Source organism: Drosophila ficusphila, unplaced genomic scaffold, assembly GCF_018152265.1.
Source record: "Drosophila ficusphila isolate 14025-0441.05 unplaced genomic scaffold, ASM1815226v1 contig_791, whole genome shotgun sequence".
Classification (NCBI taxonomy): Eukaryota; Metazoa; Arthropoda; class Insecta; order Diptera; family Drosophilidae; genus Drosophila; species Drosophila ficusphila.
The window spans coordinates 4175877-4196337 of NW_025064737.1; the positions used below are offsets into that span (position 1 = coordinate 4175877).

Below are 20461 nucleotides of genomic sequence, written 5' to 3' on the forward strand. Positions count from 1 at the left end.
TTTTGCCTAATATCTGTGCAAAAAGAAAAATTAGTTATAATGTTCATTGGTTACATCTTATTATAACTGATGCGGCACGGTGTGAAGAAACCTAAAAGTGATATCGATTGTTGAGTATAGACTTTCATGTCAACGGTTGCCAAAGCTGTCATCTCTAATAAGCAATTTTAGAAAGAAAGATTTGTTGTCTTCTGGAAAAATCCCGTGTGTATTACGCTAAAGCGCAGTCAAATGTTCGAAAAGAAGAGCGACAAGGCTAAGCAGGCTGAGCACAAGCCGCGGGAAGATGGCGTGGAACTGGAGAGCCAGTTCATAATGCGCGTACCAAAGGTAAGAGACTGCTTTGTTTACGCCATGCCGGGGAATGAATACTCTGCTTTCCTTAGGAACTGGCCGACACTGTCCATGATGCAATTAATTCGGGCACCATAAAAGATCGACTGACCATTCAACTGGATCAGGATTTGAGGTACGGCGAAGTGCGCCTAGATGACCAGCTGCTCTACACAAAACTTGTGGATCTACCAACAGTCGTTGAAAGCTACAAGACTATTGACAACAAAAGCTTCTACAAGTCGGCGGACATTTGCCAAATACTCATATGCAAGGAGGAACCGGAAGACGACACCGAGAAGGAGTCCCCAAACAAAAATAAGAAGAAGGATCCCAACAAGGTGGACAAGAAGTACCTGTTTCCGCATGGTATTACTCCGCCCTGCAAAAATGTGAGAAAACGTCGATTTCGAAAGACTTTAAAGAAAAAGAACGTCGAAGCTCCTGAAATCGAGAAGGAAGTGAAGCACCTACTCCGAATCGATAACGAGGCGGTCAGGGTTGAGTACGAAATCATAAATGAGGAGGACAAACCCATGGATGAACTGGATCAATCAGATATAAAGCCCTACAACGATGCAGACGATGAAATGCAGGACGACACCACTATGCATGCCAGTGATAAAACTATCATGGACATCAGCTCCCAGCGAGACGTTAACGTGGAGTCCGACGATGATGAAACCAGCAACTTTCCCACCCACCGGGCGCCCAACATGGGTGTGGCTGCGCACGATATTTTTGGCGAGGAGGTATCTACTACTGATGACGAAGATGAGCCAGAACAGGGAAACAACACTATGCAGCGACGCGTGCTGGAGGACTCTTCACGCCTTTCTGCGGATGACTCACGCATGTCGGACTTCTTTGGCGCAAGCGGCAGCAATACCGGAGCCGGCGGCTTAAAAATGGAGCAGAACGAATTTAACAAGTCCATGTTTGGCCAAGAGGCGAGCAGTCCCAAGCTGAGCGCCGCCGGTTCTAGTTCTAACCTGGCCGCTCCTAGTGGTTATTACGATAACCAAATGCTCACGAAACGAGAGGAGTTTGAGAATATGGAGTTTATAGACGAGCCACAGCCGCAATATTCGCAGCAACAAGTGCAGCAGAAGATCAGTCAACTTACGCGACAGATCAGCGAGCTCAAGGCACAGCAGGTGCAGAAATCCACGGAAATAGCCTCTATTCAGAATGCCACATTGAAGCAACGAATGCAGGAAACGCTTGATAATCTGTACACACAGGTTATGGAAAGAGAACTCGAGTTGAAGGACTTTGAGAATATGCTAGAATGTTAAGAGGGAGGTTAGAACTGAGTACTCTGTAGTGCATCTTATCATAAACATTATAAGGATCGAACTTACATTCGAAAAAATCTTGTTACTACAAATTTGTGAAACTCTTAATTCAAAGGTATAACTGAAGCTAGCTTTCTTTGTTTTTTTTATTTACATAGACAAGTTTGCTATCAGTTTTTCATTTAACTGCAAGACAATAAGTATATCTACTGCTTTAAAGTTTTCAGTCGACTGATAGAGACCTCTTATCTTAACAATTACAAATCTTGAATTCACCAGAATCATATCTATACTCTGTTGAATGCGAAAAGTGTTTGACTGATAGAGACCTCTTATCTTAACAATTACAAATCTTGAATTCACCAGAATCATATCTATACTCTGTTGAATGCGAAAAGTGTTTGCCTTACCATTGATCCATATATGAGGTGATGCATTACTTCGTTAAACCGTTGGCATCGGCTGATTGAGCATATGTACCTTGGCCTGAAATGGACGATACCAATCAGGTAACCCCATACTTCATGGCTTTTCTTAGTAAACATGAAAATGGAAATGTGGAAGCCTTTGATAGTTCTGTTGCGATCGTGGTCTAAACGTCTTTATTATTGGCATTTGCAATTAACAAATTTTTAAGATATTCAAGATGGGCAACATAGAGGGTTATACTTTGTACTATGAGTGTAAATTTCCAGAGACAAAACCAGACTTTAATCAGCGTCTTTTAGTTTGGGGAAGCACGTGAGCTTTTCACTTAACATCTAGGAAGGTAGAGTGTGTAAATAGGAATGGGTGTTATGCTAGATAAACTAAATGCAAAATTTGTGACAGTAATTCCGGGCCCTCAATGGCTTTTTTGATACTGCGTTCTTTTTTTTAGTTTTGTGGTGGGCAAAAGAGTAAACAAAACTGGTTTTCCGGCCGTTTCTTGGCGATTTTCAACCAGGCTTTAACCGGGATCACCAACTCAGCTCATCGGGCAGTCCACCAGGGTATTCGCCAGTGAGACAGGCAGTGCAGTGACCAGTGGGCTTGTTCTTGCCATCTCCTGCATCCCGATGCTTTTGTTGGACAGCCTCAACCAGTCCTTCTACACTAAGATAAGCTAGGCTGTCGGCGCCCACGTGCCTTGCTAGTTGCTCGGCGTTCAACTTGTTCGCAATCAATTCCTCTCGAGTTGGAATGTTGATGCCCATGTAACATGGGTACTGGAGCGGCGGACTGGCAATTCGGATGTGCACCTCCCGAGCGCCTGCGTCCCGCAGCAACTTGATGATGGGTCCAATTGTGTTGCCCCGCACGATGGAATCGTCTATCAGGACCAATCTCTTGCCAGCCACATTCTCGGACAGGGCTCCAAACTTCTTGGCCACGCCCAGCTGCCGCAATCTGGTCGAGGGTTGAATAAACGTGCGTCCCACGTAGCGATTCCTGCAGAGAACTTCGGCAAACTCAATGCCAGACTCACGGGCATAGCCGTGGGCCGCTGCTGTTCCGGACTCGGGAACGGAGCTCACAATATCCGCCTCAACGGGGGCTTCCCGCCACAGTTGCCGGCCGCACTGCAGCCGCACTGTGTAGACCATCTGACCCTCGAAGATGCTATCTCCGCGGGCGAAGTATACATACTCGAATATACAAAAGGCCATACGTTTGAAGTCGGGTCTTTCCACGATGTCCACCGTGCGGTAGCCACTCCGCGACAGTTCCACAATCTCTCCGGGCTCTACTTCCCGAACGTATCTAGCTCCGATTGAGAGAAAACCGCAGCTTTCGCTGGAAACCACCCAGCCATCAGCAGGAGTGTCGTAACTGTTGCCATGTCCAGCGTTGATGGGCACGATCTTGCCGATGCAGAGCGGCCTATTTCCATAGGTATCCCGTACGGCGTAGATCTTGTCCTTCAGCATGATGACCAACGAGTAGGAAAGCGGCGCCAGCATCATGAAATGCCTTATCCTGGCCGGCCAGTTCGGTCCGTCCAGTTCAGAAACATCCTCCGGGGCACAGCAGAGGGATTGGGCGATCAGTTCACTATCACTGTGGGTGGATAAGCCCACGCCCCTGGCCAAAACCTCCCTCCTTAGAGATTCGTTGTTGACCAGCTCACCGTTGTGCGCCAAGGCCAAAGCTCCGTGGGCCGTATGCACCACAAAAGGCTGGCAGTTGACCACTCCAGAGCCGCCAGCGGTGGAGTAGCGAGTGTGTCCAATGCCCAGGTTGCCTCGCAACTTTTTCATGGACTCGTCATTGAAGAGGGTGCTGATCATGCCCATGCCCTTGTGAACGTTGAAATTCTTCGAGCACTTCCCCTCGCTGGTGGCTATACCCGCGGATTCCTGGCCGCGATGCTGCAGAGCCACCAGACCCAGACAGATCACATGAGCAATATCCATCTGTGTGGGCCAATCCCCGCAAGCGATGGCCCCGAAAACGCCACACTCGTGTGTCAAACCGGTTAGCTCCTTGCTGGCCGAGATGGAGTCCGATCCCAGAGTGGAGGTCACCGCCTCAGCTGGTTCCACCTGTTGTTGCTGTTGCTGGCCGACCACGCGCACGTTTTCTTGCTGCTGCTGCTGTGGAGCCGACATGTTGCTGCTGGGAAATACGTTCAATATGGTAATTCTATGCAGCTTATTGCACTTTTGGGGCAGCTGGCGTCGATCTGATTTACCTGTTGATTTACGCAACGGTTTTATACAAGAAAAATCCTCGCACGCTCGCACGCGCAGCTTAGTTTGGTGCTCAGAAAATCGTGCGAGATCAAACCCAATATCGATCGCTTGCAGCTATCGATAGTTGGACAAACCATGTTTTTATTATTCGACCTTTAAAAATTGGATATACATATGTACATATATAATTACAAACATTATATTAAAGAACTAACAGGAGATCCCATGTTTAATTAAAAGATTAAAAATTAAAAATATGCTTTTAGGATTACGTAGGGTTTTCCTTTATTTTAATATTAAATACATGGATTAAAATGTATGTTTAAATTGAAGTATATTTAAATATTGTATGTAAAAAAATACAACAAATATAAAACGTTGAAAATAATTTACTTTTATTATGTAATTAGCTACATTTTAACATATCAATTTGAAATTAAAAATCCAATTAGGAATAGGTTATTCCAATACGATTTGTATAGTACTTCGAAGGGTTATGGCACTTTTAAAAAATAAATATATGTGTATACATATATAGTTGTAGACAATTTAAATAAAAAATTTAGCTATCAGCAGGTTTTTTATTGTTACCAAATAACCCATCTAGCAACAACTGACATTTCAAAATAAAGAGTCACACCCCCAATTAGAAAAAATGCGCCCCACGAGCATTTATAAAAAAGGTTTTGTTTATAAATATGTCAAGTATCAAAGTTAAATGCGATTGATTTGATTTTTGGTGTCATGATGAGGGAGTCGGAATTTAATGAAAACAGCCAACTTAAGTACTTGAATCGATATTCGAAATCCGCTTTGTACATAGTGCAAATTAAGTGATAAGATAGCTTGTGGAATAACTATTTTCAGTTACAGAGCTTTTCGGTGGTGAATGAAGCCTCCATTAGTTTTGCTTTTTTCGCCTCCTCCAGGATACCTAGTGGAATATTTATTTTGAGGAACAAAGCTTCTCGGTAAAGAACGGAGCGTCCTTCAATTTAGCCTTGTCCGCCTCGTCCAGAAATCCTTTAGCCTGCTCAATGTCCTTCCGGATTGCGGCTATTAGTGACTCCAGGGAGTCAAAACTCCGCTCGGGTCGCAGGTACCCCACAATGCATATCTTAAGTAGCTGGCCATACAGGTCACAGTTAAAATCGTGCAGCATGTGCGTCTCGACGCTCTTCTCCTTGTTGTTATAGAAAGGGTTCCAGCCAACGCTGAGGACCATTTTGTACACGGGTCCATTGTCCACGTTTGCCCAGCCGTAGTAAGCGCCTGTAGGCAATGACTCCGGCAGAGATTTCACCACCTCCAGTGGAAAGTTAGCTAACAAGTGTTTTGGTTATCAATTAGCTATGACCTTCGGGGTTCACTTGTCATCACCACCAACCTGTTGGGATGCCAAGCTCTTTGGAGCCACGGCCAAATCCACGGACGATTTCGCCACCAGCGAAGAGAGGTAGTTCGCTAAGCATTTTCCGGATTTCCTTGGAATCTGACTTAGATGTACTGCAAAAGCGTTTGAAGTGATTCTCCCTAGCCAATGGAAGGCAGAAGTGCGGTTTTCTCTGCGACCGCAAAGCGTTGCGGGCCAATTTATCAAGTCTGGCAAAGAATTAAGCGGGGTTCTCTACAAAGTTCGTTGTGATTGCTGCCTAGCCACTCACATAACTATTGCTTTTTCCATTGATCGGCATAATATTTATAAACATACAGACAAGTTGTCCGCATTCAGAAAGTTAATCAGCTGATTGCCGAGGGCGCTGCCAACTTGTGTCATTTGAGTTATGTGCAAGGGCATGGGTAAAAGTATTGCAAAAGGGCTCTTGTGTTTCTTGGCCAAGTTAAAAACTAATGATTGTTACATATTACATAATATCCGACAGTATTTGTCTTAATATTTGCTAGGAGATAGCTTTTAATGTTTTGAATAAAAAAAATGCATTTTCCTGCTATATTTGACCTTAAAAAATAAAAATAAACTTATATTATATTTTAATTTAAAAATTAGTATATATGTATAACCTGGATAAGTTAACGCAACAAGTGCATCCCTGTGCAAATGCACGCACACTGATCCACTAAATGGCACCGTTAACTTTTATGAATTACCAGAGATGACTTTATGAAAGACGTAGTAAAATCTACGCTGATTAACTGATCAGAGTTCGTAAATGGAGAAAAAAAGCCTCAATCTTCATATTTTTTGAAACGTAGTGTATTTGGTCAGAGATTGAGGATTATTATTACAATTAACGCGGAAATGTTTCCCAAAAAGAGCAATAAGTTCAAAAAACTTATGGAAACGCCGCCAAAGGTTGGCGTCGAATTGGAAAGCTTGGAGATCATGAAAAACGTGTGCCGGGTTTGTATGGACGAGACCGCCACCCTGATGGACATCTTTGCCGATATTCGGGATCCGTCGCTTGATGAGCCGGAGACGAGCATGTCCCACATTTTGGCCCAGTGCACCAATCGCACAGTGGAGCGAGGCGACCTTCTGCCGCATTTTATTTGCCTGTCTTGTGTCAACGCTGCCCAAGAGTCCTTCCGTTTTAAGTGGAGAAGCGAACGCAGCTACCAGTATTTTTGTAACCTGCTGAACAAGCCGTATCTGGCAAGCGATAGGGAGACGAATCGCCTTCAATACCCGGACCAAAAGCCAGAGTCGGAGAAGAAAGAAGAAGAAAATTTGAATAGTGGGCTTAAAACGCAGCGGCATCAAGATCAACAGCAAACAGATGATTCAGCTGAATCGTGTGCCAACCAAAATTTTCCCAAGAAAATAACAACACAAGAATCTCCTAAGAAAACTCCAAAGTTAGTAGTTTTCTTTACCTATCAAAATTTTAGAGTTTAAACACGATTTTGGTTAACAGTCTAAAGCTCTAGTTTTCTAGTAGTTCTACATTTAATTGCGTCTTATCGCAAAACATGACTTTAAATGTTAGCAATGTTAGAAGTTACCAGTGAAATTTGAATTCATGTTTATCAAACCATAATAATCATGATCATTTTTATTAAAATGAGATAAATTTTTTGTGTAAAGGTGAAAAATAATTTTCAAATTTTACGGGAAAACTAATTAAAATGTTTTACATTTTTCTGAAATCATTTTTCAAAATTGTACGACAAACATATTGTAGTTCTCGGAATAAGGTAACTAACACCAATTAATAACTTAATTGAGTTATTTCTACCTTCAGGAGCTCTCATTTCATGTGCGTTCATTGCTCTAAAAAGTTTAACTCTAAGTCTGAGTTAGAGTCCCATATCAGTGACGAGTGTCTCAGGTGCTCCGACTGCCAACGCACCTATTCAAGCAAACATTCCCTAAAGCGACATTTGCTGACGCACACAGGCAAGCCAATGCACAAGTGTCCTCACTGTCCAAAGGCCTTCATGCGGAGTGATTATCTGAAGGGACACCTTCGCACACACGACAACGATGGACCACTAACCTGCGACCAGTGCTCCGCCGTATTCAGCGAAGGCAACATGCTAGCACTCCATCGGAAAGAGCACCTAACTAAAACAGTCCTTGAATCGGACTCTTCAGAAAACCACGACTCGGAGTCCAGCGATCAGGAGCAGGATGTAGAGGCGAACTATGCACAGCTTAGCTTTGAAGCCAGCTCTAAACTGTGGGTGTTTGCATTATTAATAAACTATACCATTTTGAATTTGATCCATTTACAACCAGAACGGACAGCAGCCGAAGCTCTGATAATCTGAATATTGATAATAATTTTGATTCCAGGCAGCTGCGGTGAGAGGAAAAATCTTCTGTTCCTGTTCGACTAATCCTTAGAAAATTTATAATTTCCATTGAAATTTTTGTAATTTTATGATTTTTTAGTAACGAGAACCCTTTAGAACATGATGAAGAAAGCAGTGACGCTACTGAAGATTCTGGTCTTCACAAGAATGATAACCAAAAATTGCTTCGACGTTTAAGAAATTCAGATCACGAAACATGCCCGTCTGGACAAGCCAAGTAAGACTCTTGCAATATAGAAATTGATTATTTAAATATATTTTTACGAACAGGAAACCGAAATGCCACATTTGCCTTAAGAGCTTTTGCAGAATATACAGTCTTAACCGGCATATGCTTACTCATAAAGCTGATCGAAGACCCTTAAAATGTTCTTACTGCTGTGAAGAATTTCCAACTGATGAACTTCTTAAAAGCCACGAGCGTACTCACTTAGGTGATTCGTTCCGATGCGAATTCTGCTCTTTGGTATTTAAAGAGGTTCATTTCTTGCGGGAGCACCAACATAGAATTCATAGTAACACATCAAAATCGCTCCAAGGGAAGGAGGTTGTCATCCGTTTGACTCGTGGCAAACTGCCAATAAAAGAAGAGGCATAATTAAAGTAACAAATCCATTACTACATTTCATTTAAAATCTTGAAATTTGTTTCCTTACTAGTGACATAAACTTTTGTTACATTAAATTGCTATTTTCAATTGTGTTATTCTGAAAAATATTTGATTACGACTGAAGAATGATTTTGATTTTTTTTTTCATTCATGCCAACAAATTGAAATACTATTAAGTTAACCACTTCATTGGTAAATTCATTGTTCGTTAAAAAAATTTGTTTTCATAAGTATACTTTATAAACTCATGTATAAAAACTGAACTTTATAACAAACTTTACTTTATAATTCATTGACAAAGAAAGTGTAATTAATTTCCCATAAGCACATTAAAAAAATATCAAATTGAAATAAATATCTTTTACTTCACAAAGATAAAAATAACATATATGTGTTTCGCTTTCGCAAATTCTTGCATTAGATTACATTCTGTGAGCCAGGTACAAAATACCTTTTAGAGTTAAAGTAAATTACACATAACACAACTTCTTAAGCAAAAATGATTAAATCTGAAAGAAGCAAACCTTCTCTTGGTATTTGAATTGAATTTGAATTGGTTTTCCAAAAGCGTCATTAATAACATAGTTCAACGTTTTGAAAACTTTTGTTCTTATCAAATTAAAGTAAACACAGTAATGGTACTTATCTCATATTCAATGTCGGGGTTAATTAACGATAATACAAAAGGTCTGCAACTTTCATAGTTAGTTTTAGTTTTATAAGCTACTCTAACTTCAATATAAATAAAAAAAAAACAAAAGGTCATAATACCTAACACGATTTTTTTGGTTTCAAAGTACAAAAGTCAAATTTGTTTTGCCAAATAACGAAATAATATTTGTGTTCTCACATTGAGAACAGTTTCTTGAGCTCCGCGAGGTTGAGACCACCGCCACTGCGCGGGGACACTCCTCCCTCTTCTTTTGGTAGCACCACTTTGGCTATCTCTAGCTTGTAGTCCTGCAGCGCCTTGATTCGCTGCTCCACAGTGTCCTCACACATATAGCGGTAAATAAAGGTTGGCTTCGTCTGACCGTATCGGTAAATACGATCCTGAGCCTGTCGCTCCAGCTGCGGGTTCCAATGGAGGTCAACCATCAGCATGTGGTTGGCCACGTTGAGATTCAATCCTACACCGCCTGCGGTGAGGGAGAGAAGAAGAACGCGCTTGTCGTTATTCTCGTTAAAGTCCCGCAACACCTGCTCACGATCTTTCGCGCTTAACTGCCCAGTAAAATCAAGCGTCTCCCATGACTGATCCTGTAAACGTTTCCGGATGATGCTCAGGTAGCCGAGCCACTGAGATGTAACAATTATTTTGTCATTGGTACCATTTAGTAGCTCCTCCAGCTTTTCGATAACTAGCGAAAGTTTAGCGGAGGGGCGAGCAAATTCGAAAATGGGATTGTCGGGATTAAGCAGCTTGAGGGCTCTGGTCGCATCTAACGTATCAGCAGAACTGCACGTGGGCTGCTCGTCACCCGTATCCCACGGCTTATATTCCTCCTTATTGCATTTTTTGGCTCCTGTGGTATGTTGTGTGTCCTCCAATTTGACATTTCGGTTTTTTATGACAACATCTTCCTCGTCAAATGAATCCTCTTCGTTGGTTGGTGGAGCATACTTGTTCAACTCCGCAAGGACATCCATCTTAAGTTGGCTTTCCACATCTGATACGTCAGCCCTCACGCTTTGCACATCCTCAGCGGTCATGGAACCACACAACATCTGCAGAACATGGTTTTAATTATGTTTAGTACACACAGCGAAATAACTATACATACCCCCAGCATTAGACCGGGATGGCAACAGAATTGCCGCAGGCGCAATAGTAGTACCAGAATAACGATACCCTTGATCTTAGCTCCCGGATTGTAGCCAAGCGATTTGAGGAATCTGTGGTAAATCTCCGTGTACTTGACGTCGAAACTGTCCTTGATGAATTGCGGTGTGCTTTCTAGCGAATAGTAATTTAAATCACTGTTGCCCTTATCGCGTTGTAGCAGGTACTGGGCGAAAATCTTTTGTGAGATTGCCGACAGAATTTGGTAAACGGCCATTTCGGGATCCGAGAGTTGCACGCAAATAAGTTCGATTTTTATTGGGGGCAACGCAGGCATGTCACCCGACTCCTGAAGCTGTTGCTTAGTTCTTCGCAACATTAGGGGTTTGATGATAAAGTTCAGTCGACGATGGGCATGCATGCCCTCGTTTAGGTACTTTTTCCACTGCTGCAGGTCCTGAAAGTTGGGTACTTCCATAAATCGCAAGAGGGCCAACACATCGATGGCCAGATTTTGCACAGGCGTCCCCGTCAAAGCCCAATGACAACGGGCTCGCAGCTGGCAGACAGAATAACAGCAACTGGTCTTCACATTCCTAATAATATGCGCCTCGTCGAGGATCACCCGACTCCAGTGTACTGCAAACAGCAGGGAACTATTGCCCAACCTCTTGCTCTCGCTCACCACGACATGATATGAGGTAATAACTAAATCATAGCTTCTAAATACCTCTAACGAAATTTCTCGGCGGTTGACACCGTGAAAAGTTAGCACTTTAAGGGCATTCGGTGCAACTTTGGAAGACACTTCCTGGGCCCACTGGCACATCACACTCATTGGACACACAACTAATGTGCCGGCCGAAGGATAGCGAACGTTATCGTCCTCATCTGAACTGTAGACTATTTCTTCTGGCGCCTGGCATTTGCGCTTTACTGGAGGCTCGTACTTTTCTTCTTCCGCGGCAGAATCCTCTTCATCATCAAAAATACGAAATTTTCGTATTTTCTTGGTCTTCAAGCGATTAAACTCTTCGGTCCACTTTGATTCTAAGGCTCGCTGCTTGTCTAACCTTTTTTTCTGCTTAGCTTCCTGTGAAGCCAGCACCAGGGCAATCATACTAAGAGTCTTGCCCAGACCCATGTCATCAGCCAGGATTCCGCCGGAAATCCTCTGCCGTTCACGAAACTGCATCCATTTTAGACCAGCCTGCTGGTGTTTTAAGAGGCGAACCATCAGATGGGCAGGCTGCTTCTCCAAGTCATCATCTGTGTGACTTGACTCCGAGGGTTCATAAAGCGTCTAAAATTATATAATACTTAATACATAAAGGCACCGCAATGGAAGTCCGGAATCGCACTACAACAAACTTTTAGTTACCTTACCTTAAGGCTTTCGATGATATTGGTCTTGTGCTGGAAGAACTCTGCGGAAGAGAGTTTGGCTTGGTGGCGATAGCGGTTTAGCCCGGAATACAAATTGGACCAGCGAGGCTGCTCTGCCAGCCCGGGTTCCTCCTTAATCTGGTTCTCCGGCTGATGCTCCCGCACGCGCAGCGTGTCTAGAAATTCGCCCAGTGCCTCAAGGCGAACATTAAGCTTATCCAGGCGCGCACCTAAATCGATGAGTTCCTCGTTATTTGACCCATTTTCTTCCAGTTGTCGCTTTAGTAGCTCCATGCTGAGCATTTTCTTCACCAGGTGATCGATTTCCGCCTTCTTCTCCGTATATTGTTTTGCGCTGACGAAAATGGCATCTTCATCATTTGCGTATTCTGTTTGGGGATATCAAGGCTAGAAAAAGTAAAGAATAAGACTTTCCCATTCACCCAACTACCTTTGGACAATTCAAAATCGTCTTGATTAGGCGGCTGCTGAGTGCAATTTTCATCAGAATTGTCGATCAACTGGGCGAATGTCTGGTTTTGCACGCTAAATGATTCACAGCTTTCGTTATCCTCCGACGATGAGGGTAGATCCATTGGATAGATCGGCGAGTTTCCGAAATTACACGGGGAATTACTAGGGTTCGCTATTGCAGCCGAACTGGAACAGGGCGGCGAATCCGATCTCGCATTCTGGAACTCTGAAAATTGATTCATTTGTGTAATAAGCTCCCCGAATTTTCGGTGGGGATCTTACTATGTGGCGCCATTTTTCAAAAAACAAAAACAATAAAACGACGTAGTTTGTATATCTGCAGCTTCACTTCTTTAGCGGTTTAGTGTTACGAGACCCATTAATTGCAATGAAATTTTTTGGCGGCTCTCCCGTGTTTGGAAACCGACAAACGCTGTATTTTTGTTTGTAAGGCGTTTTAGTTGTGATTTTAATTTTATCAAAGACATGTGTTGGAAAATGTGCGTCGCATTGTGAAATAGGATGGTATTTTTTCAGGGCTGAAGAGTTTGGTCTAGCAGTGAAGTATTTAAAACAGCTGAATAGGAAGAGCAGAGCGTTATCGATAACGATACAACGATAACATTGCAAGCATTATTTTAAATATTATTATTTCTTCTGCAGTTTGGATATCTGAACCACGGATTTTAGTGGCGTAGGAAATTCTATTTCTGCATGGTAAGGTTAAAAACACAGCTAGAATTACGATTTAAGATTTGTTTTTAAAAAAGTGCGCCAAGATACTGTGGATAAGAAGTGTTATCCAAAACTAGCATCATCTCTTCGTTCTTTTTTGTTAAGGATGGAGCACAGTTTGTTGTAAAAATGTTTTGCTACAGAAGAAAAAATATATATTTGTTTTTAGTTCTCAAATCCAAAAATTTATTCGACAAATACAAATAGACACAAATAACCAGACATTCATTTTGAAATTAATCGATTCGATAGTTACAAAACCCTAGTGGCAACACTGCTCGTGCTGTCATTCTGAATTAAATGGCGCTGATTTTGCAAGCATTTTTGGTAAATAACTAGATAAAAATGTCCAGTGACGGTGATCAGTTTTACAGTGATGATGAGGAGGTGGTAAACAACACGAGTTCGGGTGAGTAAGGGCTGGTGGGGATATGATTCTGTGGCTAATGCGTCTATTCGTTTACTTTGCGTATGACTTAGGCCGATCAAGCAAATCCTCGCGTCGCAGCAGTCGCAATAGTAACGCCGCTGGCGTTGTCATAGACGAAACGGAAACGGAGGAGGAGTACGAGCAGAGTGGGGAGTCGGAGGAATCAGAAAAGAGTGAGATTTCGGTGGAGTCAGAAAAGGGAGGGGAGTCGGGGGAGTCCGAGGAGTCTGGTGATTCAGACGACGACAGCGTTCGTGTGCCCACAAAGAACACCAAAAGAAAGCTCCGGCCACTGGGCATACCGTCCGATAGCGAAGATGAGGACGAAGAGCTGGAGCAGCGAGCTTTATCGCCCAGCACGCGCATGAGCATCACCGGAGTTCGGCCCCAGGATCTTAGCGATGGTGACAGCGAAATCGACTACAGTGATGAAGGACAGGAGGTGCCCCAGGCAGTCGGTGGTGCAAATAGCGAGGGTGAGGACGAAGAGCTGGAGCAGCGAGCTTTATCGCCCAGCACGCGCATGAGCATCACCGGAGTTCGGCCCCAGGATCTTAGCGATGGTGACAGCGAAATCGACTACAGTGATGAAGGACAGGAGGTGCCCCAGGCAGTCGGTGGTGCAAAACTTGTGCCTCGCTACACTACACATTTCGCGGAAAACATTCAAGAGGCTCTTCACTCGACCCTCGGTGGAGCGGATCTGGAGCCCCCGGAAGACTCCAGTGGCAGCGATGTGCTAATTATTAGCAATAAGGAGACGGCAATCGAGATATCCAGCTCGGAAGAAGAAGTCAGCAACAACAAAGAAAACCTATCAGTCAATCCATTTCCGCGTTCATCCAGCTCCTACTCGCCAAGAAGCAGCGCTGGAGCTCCAGTGGTCAAGACCACAAAGAACCTTAGCCAGCCCACCATTATGGCGGCTCTCAAGCAAGGGAACTTGTCTGGCAGTCCACTAGGCTCGCGGGTAAAGAGCGAGGATCAGAGAGTCGTCAGTCAGGAGGTCTACGATGAGGAGATGCGCAAACTGGCCGAAAAGCGTGCTCAGCTAAGCGATGCGGAGAAGCTGTTCGAAAAGGTGGCACACAAGCTGCCCGATAAGGGCAGTCAGATAATGAAGCGCATTGATGTCCTGCGCAAGGAGGTCGAAAACAATGCGCAAATCGCGAGCCGTTTAAAAGTGGAGCCCAGTAAGATGCCCGCCATCAAAGCAGCCAAGCCAATGTTTAATCCACCCAGGGCACCATCTATCGACACTCCCGACTGGGACGAGTTGTCGGCGGCGGTTAACCAGATCAAACCTGTCTACACGGGCACCCAGGGAATGGCTACGTTCAACAACCAAAAGGCTCTGACTCTGGAGTCTTTAAAGGTATGTTCATTTAGTTTACTTTAAGTTAAATAAGAGTCAGGCGGTTGGGAAGAAGTCTTTGATAGTTTTTGACAAATCAGCTATGTAAATATGTAATGATTTGAAATGCCTTACAACCTTAAAACACCCAAGTGTTCGTTTTAATCCCAAATTAGCATAAATAAATCTTTAAAGATATTTACTAGTAAGTAAAATTGGTTTCAAACCTACTAAAGACTTTTCGACCCTTTCGACTTTATTTGTTAATGTGATGAGTCAGAACGGATATCTGAGTAGCCTGCTCATATTTGGTGGTCACTGGGCACGAGTTACTGTGCGGCGACTGTCCAAGAGCAAGCCAAGATTAAGGATTCGAAACCTGAATTTTGTGTTTCTAGCCAATTCATTCCCTTCAGAATAGTGCAAAGCAGCTCATTTTCTTTTTTTGTAGGACCTCCATGGGTCGCTTAAGGATTGCCCTGGGCCCGAAGTTCTGGCGGAGGATCCAAAGGGCCTTAAAGTTCCGCTGATGGATCACCAAAAACACGCCTTGGCCTGGATGTCCTGGCGCGAACGACAACTACCACGCGGAGGAATTCTGGCTGATGATATGGGCTTGGGCAAGACTCTAACCATGATATCTTCCGTGCTGGCATGTAAGAATCTTCAGGAGAGGAAATCGGGCGAGGATCAGAGCAGCGGAAGCGACAGTGAGGATGATAAGAACAAAAAGCGAAAAAGCACAGGCGGATGGAATTCTAAGGGCCGGAAAGACTGTAAGTGCCATAAGTAGAGTTGGTCTGCATTCAAATTCATTAAATTTTTAATCGTGATACTTTTATAAATATTATTTTATTTTTTCAATTCTACTGGTTGAAAAGCACTTATTTTTCGTTATAATTTTAATTATTGCAGCCCACAAGGGTGGCACTTTGGTAGTCTGCCCGGCCAGCTTGCTGCGTCAGTGGGAAAGCGAGGTGGAATCGAAAGTGTCCCGTCACAAGCTTACCGTTTGCGTGCACCACGGCAACAATCGGGAGACCAAGGGGAAGCACCTTCGCACCTACGACATTGTGGTGACAACATACCAAATTGTGGCCCGGGAGCACAAGAACTTGAGCGCCGTGTTCGGAGTCAAGTGGCGGCGAGTCATTCTGGATGAGGCGCATGTTGTGCGCAACCACAAGTCGCAGTCATCGATGGCAGTGAGTGACTTGCGAGCCAAATATCGCTGGGCCTTGACTGGCACTCCCATCCAAAACAAGGAGCTGGATGTGTATGCGCTATTAAAGTTCCTTCGCTGCTCTCCCTTCGACGACTTAAACACGTGGAAGAAGTGGATTGATAATAAGAGCGCTGGGGGTCAGAACCGCCTCAATCTGCTAATGAAGTCTCTCATGCTCAGGCGCACCAAAGCGCAGTTGCAGATGGATGGCAAGCTTAAAAGTCTGCCTAACAAGGAAATGCGCCTGATGGAGATCTCGCTGGGCACCGAAGAAATGAATGTTTACCAAACAGTTATGACTTATTCCAGGACCCTGTTCGCCCAGTTTCTTCATCAGCGCGCCGAGAAGGACACTGATTTTAATTACAGAAATGATGCCAACAAGCCGACATACAATCAAATCAAAGACCCTAATGGCGCGTATTATAAAATGCATGAGAAGTTCTCTAAAATGGCCGGCAGCAAAAGAGAGGTCAAGTCTCATGATATCTTGGTGCTTCTGCTGCGCCTGCGACAAATTTGCTGCCATCCCGGACTGATCGACGCTGTAAGTAACATATTATTAAAAAAAAAAATATAACCTTTAAATGTACCATAAATAAGAGTAAGCCATTAATGTGACCTGTGATTGTAAGTCAAACGTTTTATTCGGTTGGTTTTATGGATCCTCCATCAAAACTTGTTAGTTAAATAATTTTTTATTATTATACCAATTTTGATTTGTTTTAACTAAATCAATATACGATGTTTTTTAGATGCTGGATGGAGAGGAGGCCCAGAACATGGAAGGCCACAGTAGTGACAGCGATTCGCCGGAAATCGACTTGCTAGCACAGCTCAATAAACTAGCCATTACCGACACATCCACCGAGTCGCGACCTTTTGGTGCCGGAGGAGGTGATGGAGGCGATGATGGGCACCCGCTGGGGGCAGATGAAGCTCGCATCGCTAAGGCATCAAAAAATCTCCTCAAACGCACTAATCCCGTGTTTAACCTGAGTCGCCCCTCTTCAAAAATGATAAAGGTTATAGAAATACTCAAGAAAACGATTCTATCAAGTTCGGACGACAAAGCCATAGTAGTGTCGCAGTGGACATCGGTGTTGGACATCCTTCGGGACCATTTGGATAGGGATAGCGTACCGACACTGTCGCTGAACGGATCCATTCCAGTTAAAAACCGTCAGGACATTGTGAATCAGTTTAACGATCCGAATAATCAGAAGCGAGTTCTCTTACTTTCCCTCACCGCTGGCGGTGTGGGTTTGAACCTGATTGGTGCCAATCACCTCCTGCTTTTGGATCTTCACTGGAATCCCCAGTTAGAGGCTCAGGCCCAGGACCGAATCTACCGCGTTGGACAAAAGAAAGACGTGATTATTTACAAGTTTATGTGTGTCGATACTGTTGAGCAGCGGATCAAAGCGTTGCAGGATAAGAAATTGGAGCTAGCCAATGGTGTTCTTACGGGCTCAACTGTGAGTTCCAAACTCACCATTGATGACCTAAAGGGACTCTTTGGGATGTAAACTTTTGTACTCATACGCGTCAAAAAAATTGCGTTCTGTTTATATATACAGCGAAATGTTTATTCAAGATAGATGTAGATTTCTTTATGTTTTTATTTCTTTGTTTCAAAGCATTTGTATTAAAATTAACTAGAATACGATTAAAGTGTTTGGTGATTTATAATGAGTTCCATTAAAATTGAAATGTGTTCTACTAAGTTAATATATCCTTAATTTAATATTTCGCGATTTTTACTTAAGCGGATACAATCGAATTCCACTACGATCTGAATAGCATAACATATTTGGTTTTTGTCAAACTGTACAAAAGAAACGATTGATGTGCAAAGGAAAACTGTATTTTCTCAAATTTGGAAAAGTACGCTACACTACTTTCAGATCAGACAGATCATTCTCACGAAGTCATAATAAACCGCATGCTCTCTTTACATGCCAGCGCACAGCCCAAGAAAAATGTAATGTATTCCTATAAGAAGTTAAATAAAGTTTTTATGTTTCAAGCTGATAATCTCATATCAAATACACGTTTTTTTTATGTAAATAGAACAAATTTGTAATAAAGCGATCTAATAGTCTGATATTCGTTTCTTTAATCGCTTGCTGTACAGCGATGATTTCGTGGTAAAGTGCTCGTGCTTACGACTAGAACTTTCAAGTATAGAATTGTGGCTATTGTAAGTTTAAAGAAGTTTTAATTTTGTGCTAATCGATATTAGTTTCTTGATTATTATCTTGCAGAAAAAGTTTTCAAAGTGTACACACAATGTTGCTACCGACACGTTCATATTTAATAACACATCAGATAGCCTAGTCCACAATTTGTATGAATTATGTATTTTTATTTTAAGTTATGTTTTTGAGATCAATTTGAAAAGGGTTTCTGGGGATTACAATTTCATAATATAGATGTTCTATGCTTTTACTTTTTGTTGGAATTATGTCAAAGTCTGGTTAGATATTAAATAACATTCTGCGGAAGCTGCAACTTTCCGACACGCTTGCTCAGTTGGGTTCATCCAGTGCAATGCTGCTTTCCATTCAAGAGGTTGGTTATACTCAATTATCGCTGCGAAGAGACAAAGAAGAAGGTGTAGAAATATTAGATAGGCAAAATACTTGTTTGGTTTCTTGGATTCTGTCGACTTGTTAATTAGATAGAAATTCTACAATACATTGCCAATACGCTTAAGCGCGAGTGCTGCGTAAAAAATGTTTAATGTCTACGATCCCAGCGCGCCCATATGGGTGCTCTGTCTCGGCCATAAAATCCATTAAAATCATTGTAATGTCTGACAGTCAGTCAAAGGCATCGAAGACGAGGACGACACCGGGCCGAGGTATCCTGGGCCGGCTTACCTGGGCTCCAGCGGCCCAGTCCGTGTCCTCGAACTCTTAGGCAATGAGCTGCGCTCTGGCGCTCGTAAAAGCAAATTTTATAGCCACCGTTGCCCACGACCAGACCAAGTGGCTGGGATGGACAGGAATGGAATGGATCAGATGGGATGGAATGGGTCGGCAGCCAGGTCCGCACAATATGGGAAGCAGCTGGGCTCCGACCCGAGAGCTTGATTTTTATAATGCGAAATGTGATTTTTACGACGCGTTTTAAGATAATGCGGCAGGCGCTGAATCTCGAATCTCCATTCGTTTTGCCTGATTTCTAATTGTCATAGTCATTTGTACTCAAGACAACACCGAAAGCCACTTCTCCCCCACTATTTTCTGTGTGCCTTTGAGAAGAATGAAAAATTGAACTAGAATATATATTGTTATCGTAAAGAAGCAAAAGAGGATTTCAAATTGTTCAAAGCTGCAACAATAAGTTATTCAAATTGCTTTTATATCTGGAACTTTTTGCTTACAATATTTATGTTCCTTTAAAGCATTTATAATGTTTGCCTTTATTTAAAAGAAATTTATCCTTTTCCGTAGAGCACTGGCAATTCATTGTTATTTGGAGTTTCTCGGCTTTATGTATTTTTTATTTGCCCTTGCAGTTTGAGTCCACTTTTTACGATTGAAGCGAAAAAGTTCCACTGAAAAGGAGTAGCTGAAAATGATTCTTGAGGCCCTTGGGTTGAGCTGACTGCGGCTCAGATCGTTTCGGATTGGTTTGCGTTGGTTTCTGGTTTTGTATACACCATACATTATTGTTTATTTTTTAATAATGCGTGTCCACTAAAAACCGAAAAAGAAGAGGAAGCGTAACGCGGCACCATAAACACTGAAGGGCGCTCAGCACGCAAGACGTCGAAGAACAATAAACACGAACACCGAAAAACAAATGAATGTGCGAGCGGTCGGTCCCCGGTCCCGGGCTCAGACCGGCGGATTGAAAGTGTCTGGGAGTGGAGGAGGAGCTGTCCAAATGGGGCACAAACGAGAGCGAAATGTCAGGGCGAAATTCGAGCAGCGTAAGCTGAAACCGAAGCCTCTCCAACCGCGCCCGCTGAAAACTATAACATTTTTGTTATTATTCCTTTATTTTGTTGTGTTTTATTTTTATGGCAAGCATTGCATTTATTATGGCGGCCCCCGGGTATCAAGATCAGGCCGCTCGCAGGCGACGCTGATGACCGAGGAGCATTAAAAGCGGACCGATTCACTCTTTTTAATGGCAACTCAGCGGAAATTAGAAATCGGCGGAAATGTATCGCAGCAATAATATTCAAAATATATTGTATGTTTCTCGAATGTTTATGCATAATGGAGTGGAAATCTCTGAGTAGGCTACAAAGAAGCTGCTTCTGTAAATCAAGCGGAAGTCAGTAGCATTAAACATTTAAAATTGTTTGTCTTATTTTTTTTTGTTAAATAAAAAAGATGTAGCTAGATTAAAGAAGAATAATGTA

General features: G+C 43.0%; 7 protein-coding genes across 11 annotated transcripts in view; 3 read left to right on the forward strand and 4 right to left on the reverse strand.

Moving 5' to 3' along the window:
• Positions 1-144: 144 nt before the first annotated feature.
• LOC108098616 (transcription initiation factor TFIID subunit 7) lies at positions 145-1696 on the forward strand. The gene is made up of 2 exons (XM_017201682.2): positions 145-330; positions 387-1696. Exons 1-2 carry the CDS (start codon positions 232-234, stop codon positions 1629-1631), a joined length of 1344 nt encoding a protein of 447 aa, XP_017057171.1. The 5' UTR covers positions 145-231; the 3' UTR covers positions 1632-1696.
• A 509-nt stretch (positions 1697-2205) lies between these two features.
• Positions 2206-4423, reverse strand: LOC108098615 (amidophosphoribosyltransferase). Of its 2 annotated transcripts, none has more exons than XM_017201680.1 (2): positions 4306-4423; positions 2206-4229 (listed from the first exon to the last, which is right to left on the reverse strand). In XM_017201680.1, the coding sequence occupies exon 2, from the start codon at positions 4220-4222 to the stop codon at positions 2591-2593; it is 1632 nt and encodes a 543-aa protein (XP_017057169.1). In that variant the 5' UTR covers positions 4223-4229; positions 4306-4423; the 3' UTR covers positions 2206-2590. The 2 variants fall into 2 exon arrangements, with proteins under 2 accessions (XP_017057169.1, XP_017057170.1); XM_017201681.1 differs by having other exon boundaries at positions 2206-4226; positions 4306-4414.
• A 254-nt stretch (positions 4424-4677) lies between these two features.
• Positions 4678-6060, reverse strand: LOC108098466 (putative riboflavin kinase). The gene is made up of 3 exons (XM_017201374.2): positions 5971-6060; positions 5694-5908; positions 4678-5629 (listed from the first exon to the last, which is right to left on the reverse strand). Exons 1-3 carry the CDS (start codon positions 5988-5990, stop codon positions 5253-5255), a joined length of 612 nt encoding a protein of 203 aa, XP_017056863.1. The 5' UTR covers positions 5991-6060; the 3' UTR covers positions 4678-5252.
• Positions 6061-6436: 376 nt separating this feature from the next.
• On the forward strand, positions 6437-8921 carry LOC108098621 (uncharacterized zinc finger protein CG2678). The gene is made up of 5 exons (XM_017201688.2): positions 6437-7123; positions 7510-7947; positions 8007-8072; positions 8163-8300; positions 8354-8921. The coding sequence occupies exons 1-5, from the start codon at positions 6567-6569 to the stop codon at positions 8679-8681; spliced, it is 1527 nt and encodes a 508-aa protein (XP_017057177.1). The 5' UTR covers positions 6437-6566; the 3' UTR covers positions 8682-8921.
• Positions 8597-12835, reverse strand: LOC108098620 (transcription termination factor 2). Of its 2 annotated transcripts, XR_001771860.2 has the most exons (6): positions 12619-12835; positions 12314-12562; positions 11863-12251; positions 10478-11779; positions 9465-10421; positions 8597-8657 (listed from the first exon to the last, which is right to left on the reverse strand). XR_001771860.2 is itself a non-coding variant. In XM_017201687.2 (5 exons), the coding sequence occupies exons 1-5, from the start codon at positions 12629-12631 to the stop codon at positions 9540-9542; spliced, it is 2835 nt and encodes a 944-aa protein (XP_017057176.1). In that variant the 5' UTR covers positions 12632-12835; the 3' UTR covers positions 9039-9539. The 2 variants fall into 2 exon arrangements, 1 of the variants encoding a protein (XP_017057176.1); XM_017201687.2 differs by lacking the exon at positions 8597-8657 and having other exon boundaries at positions 9039-10421.
• Positions 12836-13322: 487 nt separating this feature from the next.
• Positions 13323-17806, forward strand: LOC108098560 (transcription termination factor 2). Of its 3 annotated transcripts, none has more exons than XM_017201568.2 (6): positions 13325-13480; positions 13552-13952; positions 14112-14876; positions 15307-15631; positions 15771-16627; positions 16836-17806. In XM_017201568.2, exons 1-6 carry the CDS (start codon positions 13417-13419, stop codon positions 17607-17609), a joined length of 3186 nt encoding a protein of 1061 aa, XP_017057057.1. In that variant the 5' UTR covers positions 13325-13416; the 3' UTR covers positions 17610-17806. The 3 variants fall into 3 exon arrangements, with proteins under 3 accessions (XP_017057055.1, XP_017057057.1, XP_017057056.1); XM_017201567.2 differs by having other exon boundaries at positions 13552-13823; positions 13983-14876; XM_017201566.2 differs by having other exon boundaries at positions 13323-13480; positions 13552-14876.
• Positions 17685-20461, reverse strand: part of LOC108098562 (protein doublesex) — a 47332-nt gene continuing 44555 nt past the window's right edge. Inside the window, 1 exon segment of the mRNA XM_017201569.1 lies at positions 17685-18675. The gene's annotated coding sequence lies outside the window, so the exon portion shown is untranslated.

Bases quoted from the DNA above. Each gene is read 5' to 3' on its own strand.
- LOC108098466 (XM_017201374.2), bottom strand. From the start codon at position 5,990: ATGGAAAAAGCAATAGTTAT. The intron at 5,909-5,970 runs GTGAGTGGCTAG...ATTCTTTGCCAG, and splicing joins ATGGAAAAAGCAATAGTTAT to ACTTGATAAATTGGCCCGCA. The intron at 5,630-5,693 runs GTTGGTGGTGAT...AACACTTGTTAG, and splicing joins AGAGCTTGGCATCCCAACAG to CTAACTTTCCACTGGAGGTG.
- LOC108098620 (XM_017201687.2), bottom strand. The intron at 11,780-11,862 runs GTAAGGTAACTA...ATATAATTTTAG, and splicing joins ATATCATCGAAAGCCTTAAG to ACGCTTTATGAACCCTCGGA. The intron at 10,422-10,477 runs GTATGTATAGTT...CATGTTCTGCAG, and splicing joins ATCCCGGTCTAATGCTGGGG to ATGTTGTGTGGTTCCATGAC.
- LOC108098615 (XM_017201680.1), bottom strand. From the start codon at position 4,222: ATGTCGGCTCCACAGCAGCAGCAGCAAGAAAACGTGCGCGTGGTCGGC.
- LOC108098560 (XM_017201566.2), top strand. From the start codon at position 13,417: ATGTCCAGTGACGGTGATCAGTTTTACAGTGATGATGAGGAGGTGGTA. The intron at 14,877-15,306 runs GTATGTTCATTT...CTTTTTTTGTAG, and splicing joins TGACTCTGGAGTCTTTAAAG to GACCTCCATGGGTCGCTTAA. The intron at 16,628-16,835 runs GTAAGTAACATA...GATGTTTTTTAG, and splicing joins ATCCCGGACTGATCGACGCT to ATGCTGGATGGAGAGGAGGC.
- LOC108098616 (XM_017201682.2), top strand. From the start codon at position 232: ATGTTCGAAAAGAAGAGCGACAAGGCTAAGCAGGCTGAGCACAAGCCG. The intron at 331-386 runs GTAAGAGACTGC...TGCTTTCCTTAG, and splicing joins TCATAATGCGCGTACCAAAG to GAACTGGCCGACACTGTCCA.
- LOC108098621 (XM_017201688.2), top strand. From the start codon at position 6,567: ATGTTTCCCAAAAAGAGCAATAAGTTCAAAAAACTTATGGAAACGCCG. The intron at 7,124-7,509 runs GTTAGTAGTTTT...TTCTACCTTCAG, and splicing joins TCTCCTAAGAAAACTCCAAA to GAGCTCTCATTTCATGTGCG. The intron at 7,948-8,006 runs GTGGGTGTTTGC...ATTTACAACCAG, and splicing joins TTTGAAGCCAGCTCTAAACT to AACGGACAGCAGCCGAAGCT.